Source organism: Ambystoma mexicanum, chromosome 2q, assembly GCF_040938575.1.
Source record: "Ambystoma mexicanum isolate Mex_15411 chromosome 2q, UKY_AmexF1_1, whole genome shotgun sequence".
Lineage (NCBI taxonomy): Eukaryota > Metazoa > Chordata > Amphibia > Caudata > Ambystomatidae > Ambystoma > Ambystoma mexicanum.
Window position 1 is genome coordinate 591,275,766 of NC_090924.1, and position 22,996 is coordinate 591,298,761.

The window sequence follows — 22,996 nt, forward strand, 5'->3', positions numbered from 1 at the left end:
ATACTGTTTAGCTAGCTACTGATTACTTGTTCGAGCGGGTGGATGCAGTCCTTTAAAGTAGCAGGTCCTTCTAATGTAAGGTGCCGGCCATGGAAGGGATCCTAGTTCTTGTACAAATTATGTCTGTGAAATTACATGTTAAATTCTATAAGGTGGGATTCCAAGATGGCGGCGATGGAGGGAGGACGTGCCTGAGCGTCGCTCCGTCCCCCATCCAGGCCGCACCGCCAAAGAGCCCATCAACATAGTGGAATACTCTCACAACATCGCCTAGAGCCGGAGTTATACGGGCGGTGGACTGCCGGGAGGGCCGTGAAGCTACCGCGCGCACCAGAGAAGACCGCCGAGGAGAGAATCGCCCTCGCAGTCGGGAGTGCCCGAAGGCCCCGGAGAAAGTACCTGTGACTCCCCAGAGATGCGCGGCGTGGGACGACCCGACCGTCCCCCCCCCTACCCCCTACGCGGCCTCGGGCGGACAGCGGGAGGCAGCGAGGACAGGAACCGCGAGGGGAAGAGAAGCAGAAGCAGCCCTGCCCCCACTGATAACGGCCGCCAGAGGACAGCGGACAGTAGGGCGGCCCCGGCGGGGACTGCGGGTCGACGCTGGTGCCGGTTGCGGTGAGGAGGAAGACCAGAGGGGATCGCCGGGGGGGTGGGGGATCGCCCACCTGTGCTCAAAATAACAGATACGCGACTCTGGGGGAGAACAGTTGGGGGGATCCCATCAACGATGGTACAGAGGCGGCAGCCCACGGGCAGAGGGGGGCCTGTACCCGGAATCCGGAAAAATCACGCATCCACCCCGGACCCAGAACACTCCTCAGCGGAAGAGAGCAGGTCACTGAACGAAGCGCCCACAATTCGAAAATAAACATCAGCACATATGTCAAAATCCAGGGGGAGGACAGCGCAATCTACCCTCCAAAACCCCCAAAAGAAACAGGATCAGAGCCTCCCACAACTGTGGGGGTCGGAACAGACTACTCCCTCTAGTTCCACAAGGAAAATAACCCAAGAAGGACACCCCTTGAAGGCAACCACAGAAACAGCAGACCCCGAAATGGCATCGAAAGAGGACATGAAAATGTGGTTTGGAGAATTTCAAGCACAGTTCATGGCTAAAACGGAGACGCAATTTGAATCTATGAAAAATGAAATGAAGAAGGCCATACAAGAATTAGGATCGGAGATTAAGAGCCTGGGGGAGAGGATGGACACCCTGGAGAAAATCACCCAAAATCTTGACGAAGAGATGCAACAATACGCAGAGCTCCAGGAACAATTGCTGAGACGGACTCACAATCTTGAAATCCAGTGCGAGGACCTTGAAAATCGTTCACGAAGGTCGAACATAAGAATCAAAAATATGGTGGAGTCAATAGATGACAGAGACCTGAAAACTGCCGTCCAACAGGTCTTTAAGGAGATCTTGGCCGCAAAGGAAGAGGAAGAAGTATCCATAGACAAGAGTACACCGGGTGGGCCCAAAAAGAGCGGGGGAACCTGGCGCAAGGCCCAGAGATGTTTTGGTAGCCCTCTCCTCCTATCCCCAAATACAACAGATCCTGAGGAAAGCCAGGTCAATGGACCACATTAGAATGAATGGGGTGGAGGTCCAGCTGTATCAGGACCTGGCACAGATCACATTACAGAAGCGCAGAGACATGGGCCCTGTTGTAAGATACCTAACGTCAAGGCAAATAAGATATAAATGGACATTCCCCTTTGGGCTCCTTTTCACATGGGACGACAAACAAAGGAGGATAACTACCTGCGAAGAGGGGAGACAAATACTGGGCATCCATGACCAAAAGGAAGAACCTCAGAGAAGGACGAGAGATAACCAGAACCGGAATAGAGCAGAATCCCACTGGAAAAATATCGGCAGAAAGGGGAAAGGCCCCCCCGCCAACAGATAGGTAACCACAATGAAGGCATCAGAAGAGACTATTAAACTCACACCGGAGAGATCGAGTAACCCAACTCGACTACGATAAAGGAACAGGATGAGAGTTTTCCTGCATCATGAACAGGTGCGGAGAAGGGGGAGGAGGGCACTTGGAACGTCACTTGGAATCCGAAGGGTTTTAGAATACCCTGCAAGTTATCCCTGAGAACAGTCGGGCATGGCTTAAACGGCGCAACGCCAGAGCGACCTTAGGAACCAGAGCCCGTCTCAGGGCAGTTTTGGGGGGGGGGGGTTCAGGGCAAGTTGGGGGTTGCCACATAGGGGTGGGGGGGAACACCGGAACTCAGCGCTTCACTTTAGGATGGCTCTGAGACACACACTCAGGGATCAACATCCAGGATTGGGATGGGGACTAAAATCCTAACTTATAATATTCTAGGCCTTAACTCTCCAGTCAAATGGAAAAAAGTGGAGCACTTCCTGAAACAGGATAGATATGACATTATCATGCTCCAAGAAACACATATTAAAACACAAGATAAGACAAAGATCCTAAAGGGTATAACCAGATACTACGGGCAAACACACAAGACAAAAAGGCAGGGGTCTTAATAGCCTTCAAAGACTCCCTAAAGGTACAGATCCTCCAAACAGAGGCAGACAAACAGGGGATATATCTGTTGGTGAACGCGAAAATTGAAGGGTGCTCCCTAACGCTCGCTGCTCTATACGCACCTAATACAGGGCAGGAGGGGTTCCTCAAGGACACACTGGTAAAACTAGAACGTTTCGCCACAGGGGAAATAGTGCTGGGAGGAGACCTAAATATAGCGTGGGACCCCAGTCTGGACAGATCGGCCCCCAGACAGCAGGGGCAATGCTCCCCCTCGAAGGCCCTGAAACAGAAAATGTCCAATCTAGCACTTGCAGATACCTGGAGGCACATTAACACTGCCCAACAAGGCTTCACGTATTATTCACATGTACACCAATCAATGTCGAGGATAGATTACCTATGGGCCACCCCAACCATCCTGGGAAAAACGCGGAGGGTAGAAGTTGGCGCCATTTCACTTTCCGATCATGCCCTCCTCTCGATGTAAATAATGCTTACCCCACGAAGCCCAGGCCTGTGGAAATGGCGGCTCCCAGAAGAGATACTCCAAGACCCGGTATTAGGAAACACCATTCGAGAACAAATCATCGAATACCTTGATAACAACAACCTCCCAGACATACCGATAGAAATACAATGGGAAGCCCTGAAGGCGGTTACGAGGGGTCATATAATCGCACAAAAAGCCCAGAGGGAGAGACTTAACCTCCAATGGGAAAGGGAGCTGGAGGCCAACATTAGCAAAATCCAAGCCGAAATCATAAAGAACCCAACTATGAAGCTGCAAAGATCTCTGAGACACGTACAAAGCCAACTAGATTCCATCCGTACAAAAAAAGCAGAAAGACAATTAATAAGACTGAAACACTGGTATTACATAAAGGCCAACAGAGCGGACAAGCTCCTGGCCAGACAGTTGAGGGGGAAAATTCAGGATAGGACAGTAAAGGCACTGCAGGACGAGAAAGGGATTAGGAAAACACAAACGACGGAAATTGGTGCCATATTCGAACACTTTTATCGGCACCTATACTCGTCCGATCACCCGGATGACTCCCCCCAAAGAACATATTTAGACGGGGTGACACTCCCGACACTAACGGAAGTAGAGAGGCAGACGTTAGACAAAGAAATTTCCCAAGAAGAGGTCATCAAAGCAATTAAAGACCTTCCCAGAAATAAGGCCCCGGGCCCGGACAGCTACACCGCTCAATTTTATAAAACCTATAGCGATATATTGGCCCCGGTCCTAAAGGAACTCTTTAACTCATTCAAAGACAAAGGCGATATCACTCCATCGATGAATGAGGCAAAAATGCTGGTGATACACAAACAGGGAAAAGACCCAGAACTCCCAACATCATATCGTCCAATCGCATTAATAAACCTGGACGCGAAGTTATATACTAAAATTCTACCCACGAGACTCACGCAAATACTCCTGCGCCTGGTCCAGCAGGACCAGGCGGGTCTTGTCCCCGGTAGACAAACGCACGACAATATTAGGAGGGTCCTACATATTGTGGAAAAAATAGGTATAACTCAAACCCCCGCGACAATACTGGCCTTGGACGCGGAAAAGGCATCCGACCGAGTCGAGTGGTTGTTCCTTTTTCATACGCTGAGGAAAATGGGGATGGGGGAGCCTTTCATCAAGATGATCAAAGCCAACTACGAATCACCCTCCATCAGGGTTGCAGTGAATGGAGCTCTCTCCGAGATAATTCAAATTGAGAGAGGGACAAAACAAGGCTGCCCCTTGTCCCCCCTACTATACGCACTTTTTCTGGAACCCTTATTAGCGCGGATTAGAAGTGATAAGGAAATAAAGGGCATCGACATGGGAGGAACCGAACATAAAATAGCCGCATACGCAGATGACATGCTTGTGATGCTGGGGGACCCAGAAAACTCCCTCCCACTTCTTATGCAGGAAAGAGAAACATTCGGCACTTTGTCAGGTCTCAAGATCAACAGACAGAAATCAGAAACGCTGATACTGGCAGGAGACTCCGAGCAGATTCAATCAATTGCAGAGGATCTCCAACTAAAGGTTGCACAGCAGGGGGTCAAATATCTGGGCATTACCCTGACACACAAAATACAACATCTATACGCCCAAAACTACCCCTCGATATTAAGACAAATAAAAAGGGACCTTGAGAAGTTGAACCCATTAGCAATAACATGGTGGGGGCGGATGACGGTGATCAAGATGACCATTCTGCCCAAACTTACTTACCTGTTTCAAGCCCTACCAATAAAGCCCTCCCTGAAATTCTTCAAGTCCCTAACGAAAGCGGTCACGGAATACATGTGGCAGGGGAAAACACCGAGAGCATCCAACACAGTTCTCACAGCGGCTAGAAAAGATGGGGGTTGTGCACTGCTGCACTTTAAAAAATATTACGAGGCAGCCCAACTCTGGATATTGAAAGAATGGATACCGGAAAACTCCCAGAGGCTTTGGGCAGGCCAAGATAGGGCAGTAGCAACCACACCCACAAGACACCTGCTATGGATGGGGAAGAAACATAGGCACCCCAATACACGTATAAGTTTAATAATGCAGATGGCACTAGAAATTTGGGACATAGCCACTAAGATGGGCACACTAACAAAAAACCCAGCACCATTCATGCCCCTATTCAAAAACCCTGAATTCCCCCAGGCCTTGAGAGAAATGCATACCAAAAATGGGAGGACGCAGGTTGTAAAATGTTGGGGGATATGTTCCAGGAGGGACACATAAGATCATTTGAGGACTGCACCTCTCTATTGAACCTCAACGCCTCAGACAAATACAGATACGACCAACTATACCACTGGTTAGACTCACCCAAAATAAGAGAAGCGGCCGCGAGAGAATTAACCCCATTTGAAAAATACATTATGACAAACGATGGCTCTAGGAAGCTGGTCTCAAACATATACAGATTTATAAATTCTCTTGGGGAGGAAGTACAATTGCCATACATTAAGAGGTGGGAAAAGACTTTGAGGAAAAAGATACCAAGGGAGTCGTGGGAATACACATGGGAGCTGATACCCAAGCTAACGAAAGCAATACACTCAAAAGAAATGTGGATGAAAATTCTCCTCCAATGGCACTACACGCCAGAAAGACTACACATCATGTACAGGGGAGTTTCCAATGCATGTTGGAGGAACTGTGGGGCAGAAGGCAACTGGTGGCATATTTGGTGGGACTACCCTATCCTACAACAATATTGGAGTGACGTTAAGGCGCACATGAAGTTGATGTTCCCAGACATTGGGGATCCAGGGGAGGAGGTGTGGCTATGTGGGATTTGGAACCCGAAAGTTAGAACCCTCACCAAATCCCAGAAAAGAAACTTTATGGGCCTACTAATCGGAGTTTGGCTGGAAATAGCCCAAAAATGGAAGCAGAAACACCCACCAGTGGCCTTAGACTGGATAAAAGGAGTATGGTCCCACATAACGATGGAACATATTACTTACAATCTTCAAGGGAACCATCAGAAATTCAGAGAGGAGTGGGCAGTGACTTTGGAATACTTGCAAAGTGACTATATGGAGCAGTGGTGCCCACACAAAATTAAGATACTGGACATGTTTAGTTAAATTGAACCAGAGACTCTCGGAGAGCAGAGCGGCGATAAGAACTTTCCCGGTGGGGGTGGGGGAGCAGGGGGGAGGTTTAGTGGGACACAGTTTGAATATTTCTTGTTGTAAAATCAATAAAAATATTGTAAAAAAAAAAAAAGAAATTCTATAAGGTCCGCTTGTTCAAAAGAACCGAGCTAACACTCATAACGCTCTCTTTCCGATTATTAAAGTTGTCTTACCTGAAACCGGTCAGGTCTTCAGTAGTCTCAAGATAGATTAGGTGTGGCTACAACAGCACATTCTTGACTTAATAGTGTCAAAGTAATATGGGTTTTCCACAGATCTTTAATAACCTAGTGGAGGAACATAATAGCGTAGGGATTAGCTGACCCAAGTATGGTTGAGTGTTGGAAAGCCTCAAATAGATAGTTGCACTGGGTATATTGCTATCTGTATAGAGGCCCTATATTTTACAATATTCATCTGGCAGAGATTGAATTCCAGTTTACCTCTAGAGATTTAGGGGCCGATTCATGGAACAAATGTGCGCCGAAAATCTACGCGCAAGCAGGCGCAAGCAGGCACAAGCAGGCGCAAGCGGAAAAAAACAGGCGCACGCGCACGCGTGCGATTCATGGAAGTCCCTGCGCGTGTTTTCCTCGGGATGTGCGCCAAACCCGTGCATGGCACACACGTCACTGCAACATCCCGAAAGACGTGCGCGACGCGCACAGTGAAAGCGCACAACCTCGGCGCATACACTAGAAAGTGGGCGGGACACGGGGAGTAACGCGCGGAATGGGGAACAACTCGCGAAAACAAGGGCATAACTGGGGATGTACTGCAGGGAAGCAGACGGAACGCCCACACGCACCCGAACCACACGTATTCATGGAATCGAATAGGGCAAAGCCACGCACAGCGAAAGACACGCACAAGCCGAAACACGTCCGCCACACGAAGGCAGGCGGTAGCGTCCCTGCGCATTACAAAAGTGGCAACATACAGCAATTGTGCCTGTGCGAGCGGGGCACGTGTATTTGGGGTTGCGCGGGAAGTTACACACGCGATTGAGCGGGGTACGTGTATTCCGGGGGTTCGCGGGAAGTCACACACGCGATCTGGCCTGGGGGAGCGGGCTATGTGTATTTCAGGGGTTCCCGTGAACTTCTTCACGCGATCGGGCCTGGGGGAGCGGGCTACGTGTATTTCAGGGGTTCGCGTACACGATCGGGCCTGGGGGAGCGGGCTATGTGTATTTCAGGGGTTCGCGTGAACTTCTTCACGGGATTGGGCCTGGGGGAGCGGGCTACGTGTATTTCAGGGGTTCGCGCACGCGATCGGGCCTGGGGGAGCGGGCTACGTGTATTTCAGGGGTTCGCGTGAACTTCTTCATGTGATCGGGCCTGGGGGAGCGGGCTACGTGTATTTCAGGGGTTCGCGTGAACATTTTCACGCGATCGGGCCTTCGGGGTGCGGGCTACGTGTATTTCAGGGGTTCGCGTGAACATTTTCACGCGATCGGGCCTGGGGGAGCGGGCTATGTGTATTTCAGGGGTTCGCGCACGCGATCGGGCCTGGGGGAGCGAGCTACGTGTATTTCAGGGGTTCGCGTGAACTTCTTCACGCGATCGGGCCTGGGGGAGCGGGCTACGTGTATCTCAGGGGTTCGCGTGAACTTTTTCACGCGATCGGGCGTGGGGGAGCGGGCTACGTGTATTTCAGGGGTTCGCGTGAACATTTTCACGCGATCGGGCCTGGGGGAGCGGGCTACGTGTATTTCAGGGGTTCGCGTGAACATTTTCACGCGATCGGGCGTGGGGGAGCGGGCTACGTGTATTTCAGGGGTTCGCGTGAACATTTTCACGCGATCGGGCCTGGGGGAGCGGGCTACGTGTATTTCAGGGGTTCGCGTGAACTTCTTCACGCAATCGGGCCTGGGGGAGCGGGGTACCACTAACCGTCTGCCTTGCGTGTAGAAGAACGCATAGCCAACACCCGCTGTGAAGTAATAGCGTGTGAACCCCAACGATGGAAAACACACACACCGCACGAAAAGCACGTACAGAACAGTGTAAAGGCATGCGGGATCGCCAAGCCCTGCCAGGGCAACGCCCGAGCGCAAAACATCACAGACGCGCTTACGCTGTAAGGGCCTTTGGTCCAATGAAATCGCGTACGCGTGCTGACGCGCTTAGGCGCTAAGGGCCTTTCCTCGATTTTCACGCTGACGTGCAGGATTTTCACGTGCCAAATCACTCCGTATCAAGCTGGCCAGGCGAAAACACATGGAAGACCACGCTCCTGCCCAGAAGGCCGAATTACTGCCTCCCAGTGCCCACGAGCAGCCTCCCACGTGCCATCTGCTGCTGCCTGCCTGCCTGCTGCCACCGTGCCCTGCCATTTGGTGCCTGCACATCAGCCATCTGCAGGGGTCCAGTTGCTGTGTCCACCCCTGCTGGAACAGAAGACTCCCGACTCAGATAACATTGCTCCACAGCCCAGCCCCAGGACCCAGTTGCCCACCCACTCCTGCCCCTGGGGTTGCCATGTCGGGCACATCCACATCTGGCACCAGTGGCAACCCCCGGCCAGAGGGGCAGAGGGGCACCAGCTTCACTGCCACCGAAGTTGGTGTCCTGGTGGAGCAAGTCCTGGGGCAGTATGATGCCCTCTTTGGATCGTCCCGCGCCAACAAGGAAGGACGGGAGAGGATCTGGGCCGACTGTGTGGTTGCCATCAACGCGGAGGGGGTGGCAACCCGCACCATCCAGAAGGTCAAGAGGCGCTGGGAAGACTTGAGGTCCAGGACCCTCATAAAGGCCCGGCGCCTCGTGGAGGGGGGCCGGGGCCGCATGAGTTCCATCCAGATGAGGGTCCTGGAACGCGTACACCCAGCGCTCCACGCCCAGGTCCTTGAGAGGGAGACCCGTCTGGAGTTGAGCGGTAAGTGGCCAAGCATTTCTGTGTGAGACAGGGCATGTTGCAGTGTGCTGGTTGTCTGATACTTGCCTGTATGTGTGACATAGGCCATGTACGCATGTATGTGTGCAGGTACATCATGGTAAAGCATGTGCGACCAGTAATGTGTGAACCGCACGGTTGTTGCATGTGTTTAAATGCAACATGGGGAGCCCTATGCAGATTGTACACATGAGAGCATGGCAGTCTCTGTTCCTGGACATGGGTGGGGGTGAGGGATGGGTGCTGATGCCAGGTACATATATGGTATCCATGTCTGTGTACCTGACCTGCGTGTCTGTGACTTGTGAATGCCATGGATGCATGACACATGTCTGTGGCAATGTACAGATTCACTGATGCAGCCTAGTCATCCTTGTATCCACTGTGATTGGGGTGTACGGGGCCAGATGGATGTGACTGAGATGAAGTGTGTGCATGTGATAGGCATGACCCATGATGCATGTGAGTTCCATTACATTGTATGTTTCGAGAGTCCATTGGACATGTATGGAAATGTCCATGGCATGCACCATGACTGTCACTGTGTGTGTTTTGGCTGGACTGACACATGTGTTGTGGAGGGACATGATGGAAGTGTACTTTGACAGTGGCACTCATCTGCTATTGCTTCCTGTCTAGGGGACCATTGTACAGTACCCTGATGCTTGTGTTCTATGTCTCCCTCTACGCAGCGGCTAGTGGGGAAGGGGGGGGAGACGGCGCTGTGGAGCAAGGCGGCGGGGATGCCCCCACGGCTGCAGCGCAAGGGGTGGGTGAGCCCCCACAGGGGCCTGCTACAGCGGAAGACAGTGAGGAGCCATCCAGGTTGGTGGTTTACACAGAGGAGGAGGAGGCCGCCACTGAGGCGCACATGGGGCCTGGTGGGGGCATCCCTGCTGGTGCAAGTGGTGCAGTCCAGGGGCAGGGGCAGGAGGCAGCACAGGTCACCGTGGAGGGGCCTGTGCATGTCGCTGTCCCTGACCCTGTGGGTGCACCACCATGCACCAGCAGGGATGCCCCGCCCCAGGCCCGTCCGCAGGTAGAGGGGATGTCCATGTCATCTGACTCCCCTCCACCTGCGGACGAGGGGACCCCTGGCCATATGGAGAAGGTCTTGATTGGGGTCGCGATGCGCACGGCTGTGATTTGTGATGCCGTGCGCGCTTCCCAGGAGGAGCACGCATGTCATCACGAAGAGCAGCGTGCCGACGTGGCCCAATTGGGATCGTCCATGTTCGGGGGTTTCCTGCATGTGTCGGCCAATATGGCGGCCCTCTCCTCCTCTGTGGAGACTATACGCCAGTCGTTCTCCTTGCCGTCTTCCGGCCCAGATGCCACCAGGGCCCCCTGTGGACCTGCCCTGACCAATGCAGCCAGCTCGGTGGGGATCCCATCCCTGCCACAGTCGGGAGTCAGTGGTCCAGCAGGGGTGGACACCACAGCAACTGTACCCCAGCAGATGGAGGATGTGCCGGCATCATCAGGCAGGGCACGTGCACGACGGCGTCGGTGGATTCCATCAGCCTGGATGCCGTCGTGCTGGCAGAGGCAGTGGCGTGGGAGGCAGCAGCGGAGTCAACGTGGGAGGCATCATGGCTCGGGGCCATCAACATCGGAGGGGCAGGCATCGGCCGGAGGGCAGGAGGACCCAGGACGGGAAGTGTCTTCCATGTGGCAGCGGTTGGGCCAGTAGATAGGTGCGGAGCGGCGGCGGGCGGAAGAGGCACGGCTCACAATGGTCAGGGCGGAGAACTCCATGCGGAGGGCCCTGAGGCGGGCCGAGTGCCTCGAGGCAATCCGCAGGGGGTTGGAGGAGGAGACGGCGTCGTCCCTGCGGACCCTCGGGGCCATGGAACAGGACCGCCTCCGGGACATCGAACAGGAGTTCGATGATGCCCTGGCCCGGAACACCACGGAGTGAGCCGCTGGACTTGCCCACCGCCTTTGTATATAGTTATATAGTTAGTGTTAGGTTTCCTTTATTTATATTCTTTATTTGGTTGCGATTGGACAATGCGCCACATTTTTGTATGTAGTTCAGTTTTTAGTTAGTTGTCATAGTTAGGTTTCATTTGGTTGGGCTCATGGACCCGGGATTATCTTGTAAATAGTTCTTCAATGGATTTTTCTATTTTTTGGATTTTTTTCATCGCCATGGAGCAATGGTTTTTGTTTATCATTTACACTTGGATTACTTTTCTGACTGTGACTTTGGACACCATTTTTTTGGATTGTGCTGTGTGTTTTTGATTTTTTTCCTTGGACATTCTTCTTCTTTTGGTTGTTTTGCTTTGTGGTTTTTCTCATTTCATTTCCATTCAAGTTGATTTTAAATACTTTTTATTTTCATCCTTCAATGTGTCGTATCATCTCATTGCTTTCATGCATGTCATGTTGGGTGTTTTAACATTCACTTGCAGCCATTGTGTGTGACAGACATGTGTTCATTTGCATTATTTACATTGGGTGTGTAACATGTCATTGCCTTTGATATGTGAGTGGATGTGATAGTTGGTTGGGCCTTTTGGCAGGGGAGGATGGCCATTACGGACATGATTGGGGATTGTTGGGACCCAGGTGCAGGGGGGCATGGATGGGACATGGGTGGGGGCCTGGTGGTGGGTGCCCCACAGTGCTGGGGGGTGGGGGTGGTGGGAGACATGAGTTGGACATGGGTGGGGGCCTGCTGGCAGGTGCCCCACAGTGCTGGGGGGTGGGGAGGGGGTGGGGAACATGAGTTGGACATGGGTGGGGGCCTGCTGGCAGGTGCCCCACAGTGCTGGGGGGTGGGGGTGGTGGGAGACATGAGTTGGACATGGGTGGGGGCCTGCTGGCAGGTGCCCCACAGTGCTGGGGGGTGGGGGGTGGGGAACATGAGTTGGACATGGGTGGGGGCCTGCTGGCAGGTGCCCCACAGTGCTGGGGGGTGGGGGTGCTGGGAGACATGGGTGGGGGCCTGCTGGCAGGTGCCCCACAGTGCTCTGGCAGGTGCCCCACATTGCTGGGGGGTGGGGGTGCTGGGAGACATGGGTGGGGGCCTGCTGGCAGGTGCCCCACAGTGCTGGGGGGTGGGGGTGCTGGGAGACATGGGTGGGGGCCTGGTGGTGGGTGCCCCTGCACTGCTGGGGGTGGGGGTGCTGGGAGACATGGGTGGGGGCCTGGTGGAGGCTGCCCTGGTGGCTGGGGGTGGGGGTGGTGGGAGACATGGGTGTGGGCCTGGTGGTGGGTGCCCCTGCACTGCTGGGGGGTGGGGGTGGTGGGAGACATGGGTGGGGGCCTGGTGGAGGCTGCCCCTGGTGGCTGGGGGGTGGGGGTGGTGGGAGACATGGGTGGGGGCCTGGTGGTGGGTGCCCTTGCACTGCTGCGGGGTGGAGGTGGTGGGAGACATGGGTGGGGGCCTGTGGAGGGTGCCCCTGGTGGCTGGGGGTGCAGGGGGACATGCGTTGGTGGGCAGTAGTGCAAGTTGACATGTGGGTTGGCTGGGGGGCATGGCCATGGGGATGGGGTGCCTGCAGGACATGTGCAGGGTAGGCCCCTGTGGTGTGAGCCACCTGCAGGGGCCGTGGAGGGTGTAGAGGGAACACCTGGGAGGACCCACACGTGCAATTCACGTGTGGTGCTCCCCGCGCACCCCTGAAATACACGTACCCTGCTGAAATCGCGTGTGGAACTTCACGCGCACCCCTGAAATACACGTACCCTGATGGAATCGCGTGTGGAGATTCCCACGCACCCCTGTAATACACGTACCCTGATGGAATCGCGTGTGGAAATTCCCGCGCACCCCTGAAATACACGTACCCTGATGGAATCGCGTGTGGAACTTCCCGCGCACCCCTGGAATACACGTACCCTGCTGATTTTGCATGTGAAACTTCCCCCGCACCCCGAAATACACGTACCCTGATGGAATCGCGTGTGGAACTTCACGCGCACCCCGAAATACAGGTGCCCTGTTGGAATCGCGTGTGGAAATTCCCGCGCACCCCTGTAATACACGTACCCTGATGGAATTGCGTGTGGAAATTCCCACGCACCCCTGTAATACACGTACCCTGATGGAATCGCGTGTGGAAATTCCCACGCACCCCTGAAATACACGTACCCTGATGGAATTGCGTGTGGAACTTCCCGCACACCCCTGGAATACACGTACCCTGCTGATTTCGCGTGTGAAACTTCCCCCGCACCCTGAAATACACGTACCCTGATGGAATCGCGTGTGGAACTTCCCACGCACCCCTGAGATACACGTACCCTGCTCGCACGGGCCCAATCGCATGTGGAACTTCCCGTGCACCCCTGAAATACACATACACTGCTGTAATCGCGTGTGTAACTTCCCCTGCACCCTGAAATACACGTACCCTGCTGATATCGCGTGTGGAACTTCACGCGCACCCCTGAAATACACGTACCCTGCGGAAATCGCGTGTGTAACTTCCCCTGCACCCTGAAATACACGTACCCTGCTGATATCGCGTGTGGAACTTCACGCGCACCCCGAAATACACGTACCCTGCGGAAATCGCGTGTGTAACTTCCCCTGCACCCTGAAATACACGTACCCTGCTGATATCGCGTGAGGTACTTCCCGCGCACCCCAGTGATACACGTAGCCCGCTTGCTGTGCTGGTACAGGGTTTGCGCAGCCCTTTGCGCTGGATTGGGTATATTGATGGCTTTTCCCTGCGCGAGTGGCGTTCTTGAGGGCGTAACTGGCGCTGCTGCAGGGTCGCTGCGCCACTGTGCGCCACGGCTGGTTTTGGTGGCTGGAATCCATGAATATGCTGTGCGCGGAAATGGATTTTAGCGCACGCGGCTGGCGCAGGGATTCGCACGCGCACACTGTGCGCCAGCCGCGTGCGCCACTTGTGCGCTGGATTGTATGAATTACCCCCTTAGTTTTCTCTTAAATTAAGTCTTTGTGTGTAAAGCTGGTTGAACTGAGCGTAAAGTCTCATTTTTTGTCGTCCTGTTGAGGTTACGTGATTCCCAAATTAGGATAATCTAATACTGCCAGAAAGTATGTATAAATCATTCCAAGTTAAAATAATGGCTACATCAACCACTTAAAGAAAATTATACAAATCAAAATCTTCATCCCTTCTCGTGGCAATGCCATAAGGCAGGCTATCCAATATGATCCATTTTGTAATATTGTTTACAGAATGGCTGCCCAGCTGAAAAATGTTCCAATACTTCTAAGACTTGAAAGCGAATTTGACGGATTTGGTTTTGAAAATGACAGCAATGGATAAACTTTCATCACCTGTTTGTATATTTGACTTATGTTCATTCTGCTGTATGCAAACTTTGCGTGTAGTTTGTCCCATGGGAAATTTACTACCCTAACATCTTAAGGAGAAAATAAAGTTCATATTGTCACATGCAGCAAATTGTTTCAAATGGATATCCTCTCCTGTCTTTGGATGGTAAACAATGGTGTGTTTTGAAATATTGCCACAGTTTCTGGCCAAAATTCAGTGTACCTACGGCAGTTGGTACTTTCTTGGTTTTTGGAGTTGTTTCTCTGTTGATCCGAATTCTATAGTGCTGGAGTATTCTAAACATGAGTTGCCCAAACAGAATCCTTATCACTTTCATGTGTTTTTCTCTGGTGACAAAAGAGGTGCTTTATTCAGCAATTTGAGCAGGGATGATGTTCTGACGAGAGTGTGAGGCTGCATCCTACATCTCACAAAAGGGAGGAATCAAGTACAATATAAAAGCATGCTATTAGAATGTGTACCATCTGGGTGGAGTGCTTTGTCTATAAAAGCATGATGTTAGAATGAGTGCCATACGGGTAGACTGCCTTCTACATAAAAAGCATGATATTAAAATGAGTGCCATCTGGGTAGACTGCCCTTAATATAAAAGAATTAGATTAGCATGAGTGTCATCCCGGTCGGTAGACTGCCCTTTATGTAAAAGCATGATGTTTGAATGAGTGCCATCTGGGGTCACTGCCTTTTATTGTAAAGCATGATATTAGAATGAGTGGGTAGACTACACTTTATATAAAGGCATGATGTTGCAATGAGTGCCAGCCACATAGACTTTCTTTTATATTAAAGCATGATATTAGAATGAGTGCCATCTAGGTAGACTGCCTTTTATATAAAAGCATTATGTTAGAATGATTGCCATCCGGTTAGACTGCCTTTTGTATAAAAACATATGTGCAATCCGGGTAGACTGCCTTTTACATTAAATCATGATATTAGAATGAGTGCCATCCAGGTAGACTGCCTTTTGCATAAAAGCAAATGTGACATCCGGGTAGAGTGCCTTTTACATTAAAGCATGATATTAGAATTTGCCATCCATGTAGAATACCTCTGATATTAAAGCATGATGTTAGAATGAGTGCCATCCGGGTAGACTGCCTTTTATATGAAAGCATGATGCTAGAATGAGCGCCCTCTGGGTAGACTGCCTTTTAAATAAAAGCATGATGTTAGAATGAGTGACATCCCGGTAGACTGCCTTTATTATCAAAGAATGATATTAGAATGAGTGCCATCTGGGTAGACTGCCTTTTGTATAAAAGCATATGTGCCATCAGGGTAGATTGCCTTTTACATTAAAGCATGATATTAGAATGAGTGCCATGCGTGTATACTGCCTTTTATATAAATGCATGAAATTAGAATAAATGGCCAGATGGCCTTTTGTAAAAGCAAGATGTAAGAATGAGTGCCATCTGGTAAGATTGCATTTTAGATAAAATCATGATGTTAGAATGAGTGCCATCTGGTAAGACTGCATTTTAGATTAAAGCATGATATTAGAATGAGTGTCATCCGGGTAGACTGCCTTTTATATTAAAGCCTGATATTAGAATGTGCCATCCGTGTAGACTACCTTTTACATTAAAGCATGATGTTACAATGAGTGCCATCCAGGTAGACTGCCTTCTGTGTTAAAGCAGGATATTAGAACGAGTTCCACCTGAGTAGACTGCCTTTTATATGAAAGTATGATATTAGAATGAGTGTCATCCAGTTATACAGCATTTTGTATAAAAGAATATGTGCCATCCAGGTCGACTGCCTTTTACATTATAGCATGATATTAGAATGAGTGCCATCCTATTAAAGCAGGATATTAGAACGAGTTCCACCTGAGTAGACTGCCTTTTAAATAAAAATATGAAAGTGTGATGTTTGAATGAGTGCCCTCTGGGTAGACTGCCTTTTAAATAAAAGCATGATGTTAGAATGAGTGACATCCCGGTAGACTGCCTTTTATATCAAAGAATGATATTAGAATGAGTGCCATCTGGGTATACTGTCTTTTTTGTATAAAAGCATATGTGCCATCAGGGTAGATTGCCTTTTACATTAAAGCATGATATTAGAATGAGTGCCATGCGTGTATACTGCCTTTTATATAAATGCATTAAATTAGAATAAATGGCTAGATGGCCTTTTATAAAAGCAAGATTTTAGAATGAGTGCCATCTGGTAAGATTACATTTTAGATAAAATCATGATGTTAGAATGAGTGCCATCTGGTAAGACTGCATTTTAGATTAAAGCATGATATTAGAATGAGTGCTATCCGGGTAGACTGCCTTTTATATTAAAGCATGATATTAGAATGTGCCAGCCGTGTCGACTACATTTTACATTAAAGCATGATGTTACAATGAGTGCCATCCAGGTAGACTGCCTTCTATGTTAAAGCAGGATATTAGAACGAGTTACACCTGAGTAGACTGCCTTTTATATGAAAGTATGATATTAGAATGAGTGTCATCCAGGTAGGCAGCATTTTGTATAAAAGAATATGTGCCATCCGGGTACACTGCCTTTTACATTATAGCATGGTATTAGAATGAGTGCCATCCTATTAAAGCAGGATATTAGAACGAGTTCCACCTGAGTAGACTGCCTTTTAAATAAAAACATGATGTTAGAATGAGTGACATCCCAGTACACTGCCTTTTATATCAAAGAATGATATTAGAATGAGTGCCATCTGGGTAGACTGCCTTTTATATGAAAGCATGATGTTAGGAGTGCCAGCTGCATATACTTTCTTTTACATTAAAGCATGATATTAGAATGAGTGCCATCTAGGTAGACTACCTTTCGTATAAAAGCATGATATTAGAATGACTGCCATCCGGGTAGACTGCCTTTTGTATAAAAGCATATGTGCCATCCGGGTAGACGGCCTTTTATATGAAAGCATGATATTAGATTGTGCCATCCATGTAGACTACCTTTTTATATTAAAGCATGATATTAGAATGAGTGCCATCCGGGTAGACTGCCTTTTATATTAAAGCATGATATTAGAATGAGTGTCATCTGGGTAGACTGCCTTTTACATTAAAGTTTGATATTAGAATGTGCCCTCTGTGTAGTCTACCTTTTATATTAAAGCATGATGTTACAATGAGTGCCATCCAGGTAGACTGCCTTTTATATGAACGTATGATATTAGAATGAGTGCCATCCGGTTAGACTGCCTTTTATATGAAAGCATGATGTTAGAATGAGTGCCATCCGGGTAGACTGCCTTTTATATTAAAGCATGATATTAGAATGAGTGCCATCTGGGTAGACTGCCTTTACATTACAGCATGATATTAGAATGAGTGCCATCCGGGTAGACTGCCTTTTATATGAACGTATGATATTAGAATGAGTGCCATCCAGGTAGACTGCCTTCTATATTAAAGCAGGATATTAGAACGAGTTCCACCTGAGTAGACTGCCTTTTAAATAAAAGCATAATGTTAGAATGAGTGACATCTCAGTAGTCTGTCTTTTACATTAAAGCATGATATTAGAACGAGTGCCATCCGGGTAGAGTGCCTTTTATTATTAAAGTATGATATGAGAATGAGTGTCATCCGGGTAGACTGCCCTCAATATAAAAGAATTAGATTAGCAGTAAAAAATGTTACATTGAAGCATGATATTAGAATGAGTGCCATCCGGGTAGACTGCCTTTTATATAAAAGCATATGTGTCATCCGGGTAGACTGCCTTTTACATTAAAGCATGATATTAGAATGAGTGCCGTCCGGGTAGACTACCTTTTGTACATAAGCATGATGTTAGAATGAGTGGGTAGACTACCCTTTGTATAGAGGCATGATGTTCTAATGAGTGCCATCTGGTTAAACTGCCTTTTACATGAAAGCATGATGATAGGCGAGCCAGCTGCATAGACGTTCTTTTACATTAAAGCATGATATTAGAATGAGTGCCATTCGGGTAGACGGCCTTGTGTATAAAAGCATGATGTAAGAATGACTGTGATCCGGGTAGACTGCCTTTTGTATAAAAGCATATGTGCCATCCGGGTAGACTGCCTTTTATATTAAAGCATGTTGTTAGAATGAGTGCCATCTGAGTAAACTGTCTTTTATATAAAAGCATGATGTTAGAAGGAGTGACATCCCTGTAGACTGCCCTTTATAAAAAAGCATGACATTAGAATGAGTGCCATCTGGGTAGACTGCCTTTTACATGAACGCGTGATGTTAGAATGAGTGTCATCTGGGTAAACTGACCTTTATATAAAAGCATGATTTTAGAATGAGTGCCATACGGGTAGACTTCCCTTTATATGAAAGCATGATGTTAGAATGAGTGCCATCCGGGTAGACTGTCTTTTATAGTAAAGCATGATATTACCATAAATGATTCCTTAATAAATGATGTTGCCTGATCTGTTTTGACGATTGGCGGTGTCACTTCAGGACAGGGGTTCTGCGACCTTTGGCTGCTGATCCTAATGGGGCTAATCTGGTGAAGGAATATGAGGATACTAACGAGGGCCTGATTTCGGTGGATGTTGATTGGGGACCGGTTACGCTCTCAGAGTCAAGGTTGAACAATAACATCTTGGGATGGGTATCTGATCCTCATTTTAATGGGAGACAGAGACTCAATAGGTGCAGGGTGTTGGCCATTTTTCGAAAGATCCAATCTATAAGAATGATCACTTCTGATGATATCGACTGGATTACTTTGCCCCTTGTTAACAATCAACGTATGGCATGGTATTTCCATTCAGTATTGGTGTCCAATTTAGTATGGGAGCAGCGGGCACATCTTGCGACATTGCAGTATGAATTAAATACCCTTAAATCATCAGAAAAGGCTAAGGGGATTTTGGGATTTTATGCAGAGAGAGGTCCCAGTGTGGGTTCCTTTTGTGTCTAATTCTAAGTTTACTAGTGCTCTCCCAGACTCTGTCGCCCTTGTCTCTACTCTCCTGCAAAAGGGTCAACATTGGTCATGGGTGGGTCCTGCCCTGAAAGCTTTCGAGGTGATCAGTAAGGGGCTTTTATATTAAAGCATGATATTAGAATGTGGGTAGACTACCCTTAAAATAAAAGCATGATGTTCGAATAAGTGCCACGCGGTTAGACTGATTTTTATATTAAAGCATGAAATTTGAATGAGTGCCATCCTCGTAGAGTGCCTTTTACATGAAAGCATAATGTTAGAATGAGTGCCATATGGGTAGGCGGCCTTTTGTATTGAAGCATGGTGTTAGAATGAGTGCAATCCTCATATACTGCCTTTTACATGAAAGCATGATATTTGAAGGAGTGCCATCCTCGTAGACTGACTTTTATATGAAAGCATGAAGTTCAAATGAGTGCCATCTTGGTAGATTGCATTTTGTATTGAAGCATGATGTTAGAATGAGTGCCATCCTTGTATACTGCCTTTTACATGAACACATGATAATTGAATGAGCGCCATCGGGGTAGACCGCCTTTCATATTAAAGCAAGATATTAGAATGAGTGACATCTGAGTAGGCTACCTTTTTTTAATTAAAGCATGATATTACAATGAGTGACTTCTGGTAGATTGGCCTTTATATAAAAGCATGATGTTCGAATGAATGCCATCCGGATAGACTGCCTTTCATATTAAAACATGATATTAGAATGAGTGACATCTGGGTAGACTGCCCTGTATGTGAAAGCATGATATTAGAACTAATGCCATCTGGGTAGCCTGCCCTTTATATTAAAGCATGATATTAGAATGAGTGCCATCCGGGTAGACTGCCTTTTATATGAAAGCATGATATTACACTGACTGGGTAGAATGCCCTATATATAAATGCATGATATTCAAATGAGTGTCCTCTGGGTCGACTGCCTTGTTTTTATAAAAGCATGATGTTAGAATGAGTATGAGTAGCATCCTTGTAGACAGCCTTTTACATAACAATATCATATTAGAACCAGTGGGTAGACTGCCTTTTATTTGAAAGCATGATGTTAGAATGAATGGCATCCATGTAGACTCCCTTTTATATTAAAGCATGATATTGGAATGGGTAGGTAGACTACCCTTAAATAAAAGCATCCTGGTAGACTGCCTTTCATATCAAAGAATGATATTAGAATGAGTGCCATTTGGGTAGACTGTCTTTTGTGTAAAAGCATATGTGCCATCCGGGTCGACTGCCTTTTACATTAAAGCTTGATATTAGATTGTGCCATCCGTCTAGACTACCTTTTATATAAAAGTATGATATTACAATGAGTACCATCCGGGTAGACTGCCTTTTAAATTAAAACATGATATTAGAATGAGTGCCATCTGTGTAGTCTACCTTTTATATTAAAACATGTTGTTAGAATGAGTGCCATCTGGGTAGACAGCCTTTTATATAAAAGCATGATGTTAGAATGAGTGATATCCCGGTAGACCGGCTTTTATATCAAAGCATTTGTGCCATCCGGGTAGACTGCCTTTTACATTAAAGCATGATATTCGAATGAGTGCCATCCGGGTAGAGTGCCTTTTATATTAGAGCATTATATTAGAATGAGTGCCATCCGGGTAGACTGCCTTTCGTATAAAAGCATATTTGCCATCCGGGTAGACTGACTTTTACATTAAAGCATGATATTAGAATGTACCCTCCATGTAGACTACCTTTTATATTAAAGCATGATGTTAGAATGAGTTCCATCCAGGTAGACTGCCTTTTATATGAAAGTATGATATTAGAATGAGTGCCATCTGGGTAGACTGCATTTTGTATAAAAGCATATGTGCCATCTGGGTAGACTGCCTTTTACATTATCGCATGATATCAGAATGATTGCCATCCGGGTAGACTGCCTTCTATATTAAAGCAGGTTATTAGAATGAGTTCCACCTGGGTAGACTGCATTTTAAATGAAAGCATGATGTTAGAATGTGTGACATCCCAGTAGACTGCCTTTTCTATTAAACATGATATTAGAATGAGTGCCATCCGGGTAGACTGCCTTTTATATTAAAGCATGATATTAGAATGAGTGTCATCCGGGTAGACTGCCTTTTGTTTAAAAGCATATGTGCCATCCGGGTAGACTGCCTTTTATATTAAAGCATGATATTAGGATGTGCCATGCGTGTAGACTATGTTTTATATTAAAGCATGATGTTAGAATGAGTGCCATCTGGGTAAACTGCCTTTTATATAAAAGCATGATGTTAGAAGGAGTGACATCCCGGTAGACTGCCCTTTATTTAAAAAAGCATGATGTTAGAATGAGTGCCATCTGGGTAGAATGCCTTTTATATAAAAGCATGATGTTAGAATGAGTGACATCCCGGTAGACTGGATTTTATATCAAAGAATGATATTAGAATGAGTTACATCTGGGTAGACTGCCTTTTGTATAAAAGCATATGGGCCATCCGGGTAGTCTGCCTTTTACATTAAATCATGATATTAGAATGAGTGCCAACCGGGTAGACTACCTTTTGTATAAAAGCATATGTGCCATCCGGGTAGACTGCCTTTTATATGAAAGCATGATATTAGATTGTGCCATCCGTGTAGACTACCTTTTATATTAACGCATGATGTTAGAATGAGTGCCATCTAGGTACATTGCCTTTTATATTAAAGCATGATATTAGAATGTGCCATCCGTGTAGACTACCTTTTATGTAAAAGCTGATGTTTGAATGAGTGCCATCTGGGGTGACTGCCTTTTATATTAAAGCATGATATTAGAATGAGTGGGTGGACTACCCTTTGTATAGAGCCATGATGTTCTAATGAGTGCTGTAAGAGGATTCAATTCAACACTACAGCTAAGTCAATGCCTAGTCTGGGATACTGAATGGAAACCCTTATTGATATATCTTTATGTCCAGTTCATGAGTTCTGGATGACTACCCCTATATAACACCCCTCTCTTAGAATCCCCCTGATCCCACTGAGCCAAGAAGTAGTTCTGTTTTGCAAGTTTAAAAGGTTTATTTGAGAAATAAAACAAAATATAGATACCACGGTTTTATAATAATTTAATAATCGATATCGCCTTTATAAATATAATGTTAATCAACTATGGGTAATCTGACACTAGCACACTTCTTTATAATCAATGAGGAGTTGGTGTAGGATGGATAAAGTAGCAAAAATACTTTTATGGTTTCAGGGGAAAAGCAATGAGGAATAAAACGCAGTACAGAAATACTTGATATGATTTTAGCAAAAGATAAGATAATCACTTTTTCTCTGGCAATTCACCCCCCTCCCCTATGCAATGTAAGAAATGGAAGGAGATGGAAGTAACACACACATTTCTCAGGAATGCAATCAAATACAATACGAAATTCAATTCCCACCCCAGCAAGCTTAGAGAAAACCGGTATGAGTTTTAAAACACAGGCACAAGTGCTTTGAATGTGGTGGCAATTAAGTGAGAAATATGCTGAAAATGCTTTTAATTCCCTTTAGGAGGTTCAGGATGAGTGAGAGATACTTGGGATGAGCTCAGGCTCACTTTAGCAATGATTCAGGGATGGTTATTAAGAGGCAAACAAATTTTGAGCAGAGGAAAGCAAAAAGCTGCTATCTTTTTACAGGTGAAGAAATCAGGCCAAATCGCAAATCGCGGCAAAATTTGCGAGTGCG

General features: G+C 47.6%; 1 protein-coding gene across 1 annotated transcript in view; it reads left to right on the forward strand.

Annotated features, from left to right (window-relative positions):
- The first annotated feature begins 1,060 nt into the window (after positions 1–1,060).
- Positions 1,061–22,996, forward strand: part of LOC138568778 (uncharacterized) — a 44,590-nt gene continuing 22,654 nt past the window's right edge. The window contains exon 1 of the mRNA XM_069646554.1: positions 1,061–1,469. Within this exon, the coding sequence (XP_069502655.1) occupies positions 1,061–1,469 (409 nt within the window). The remainder of the gene's footprint in view (positions 1,470–22,996) is intronic.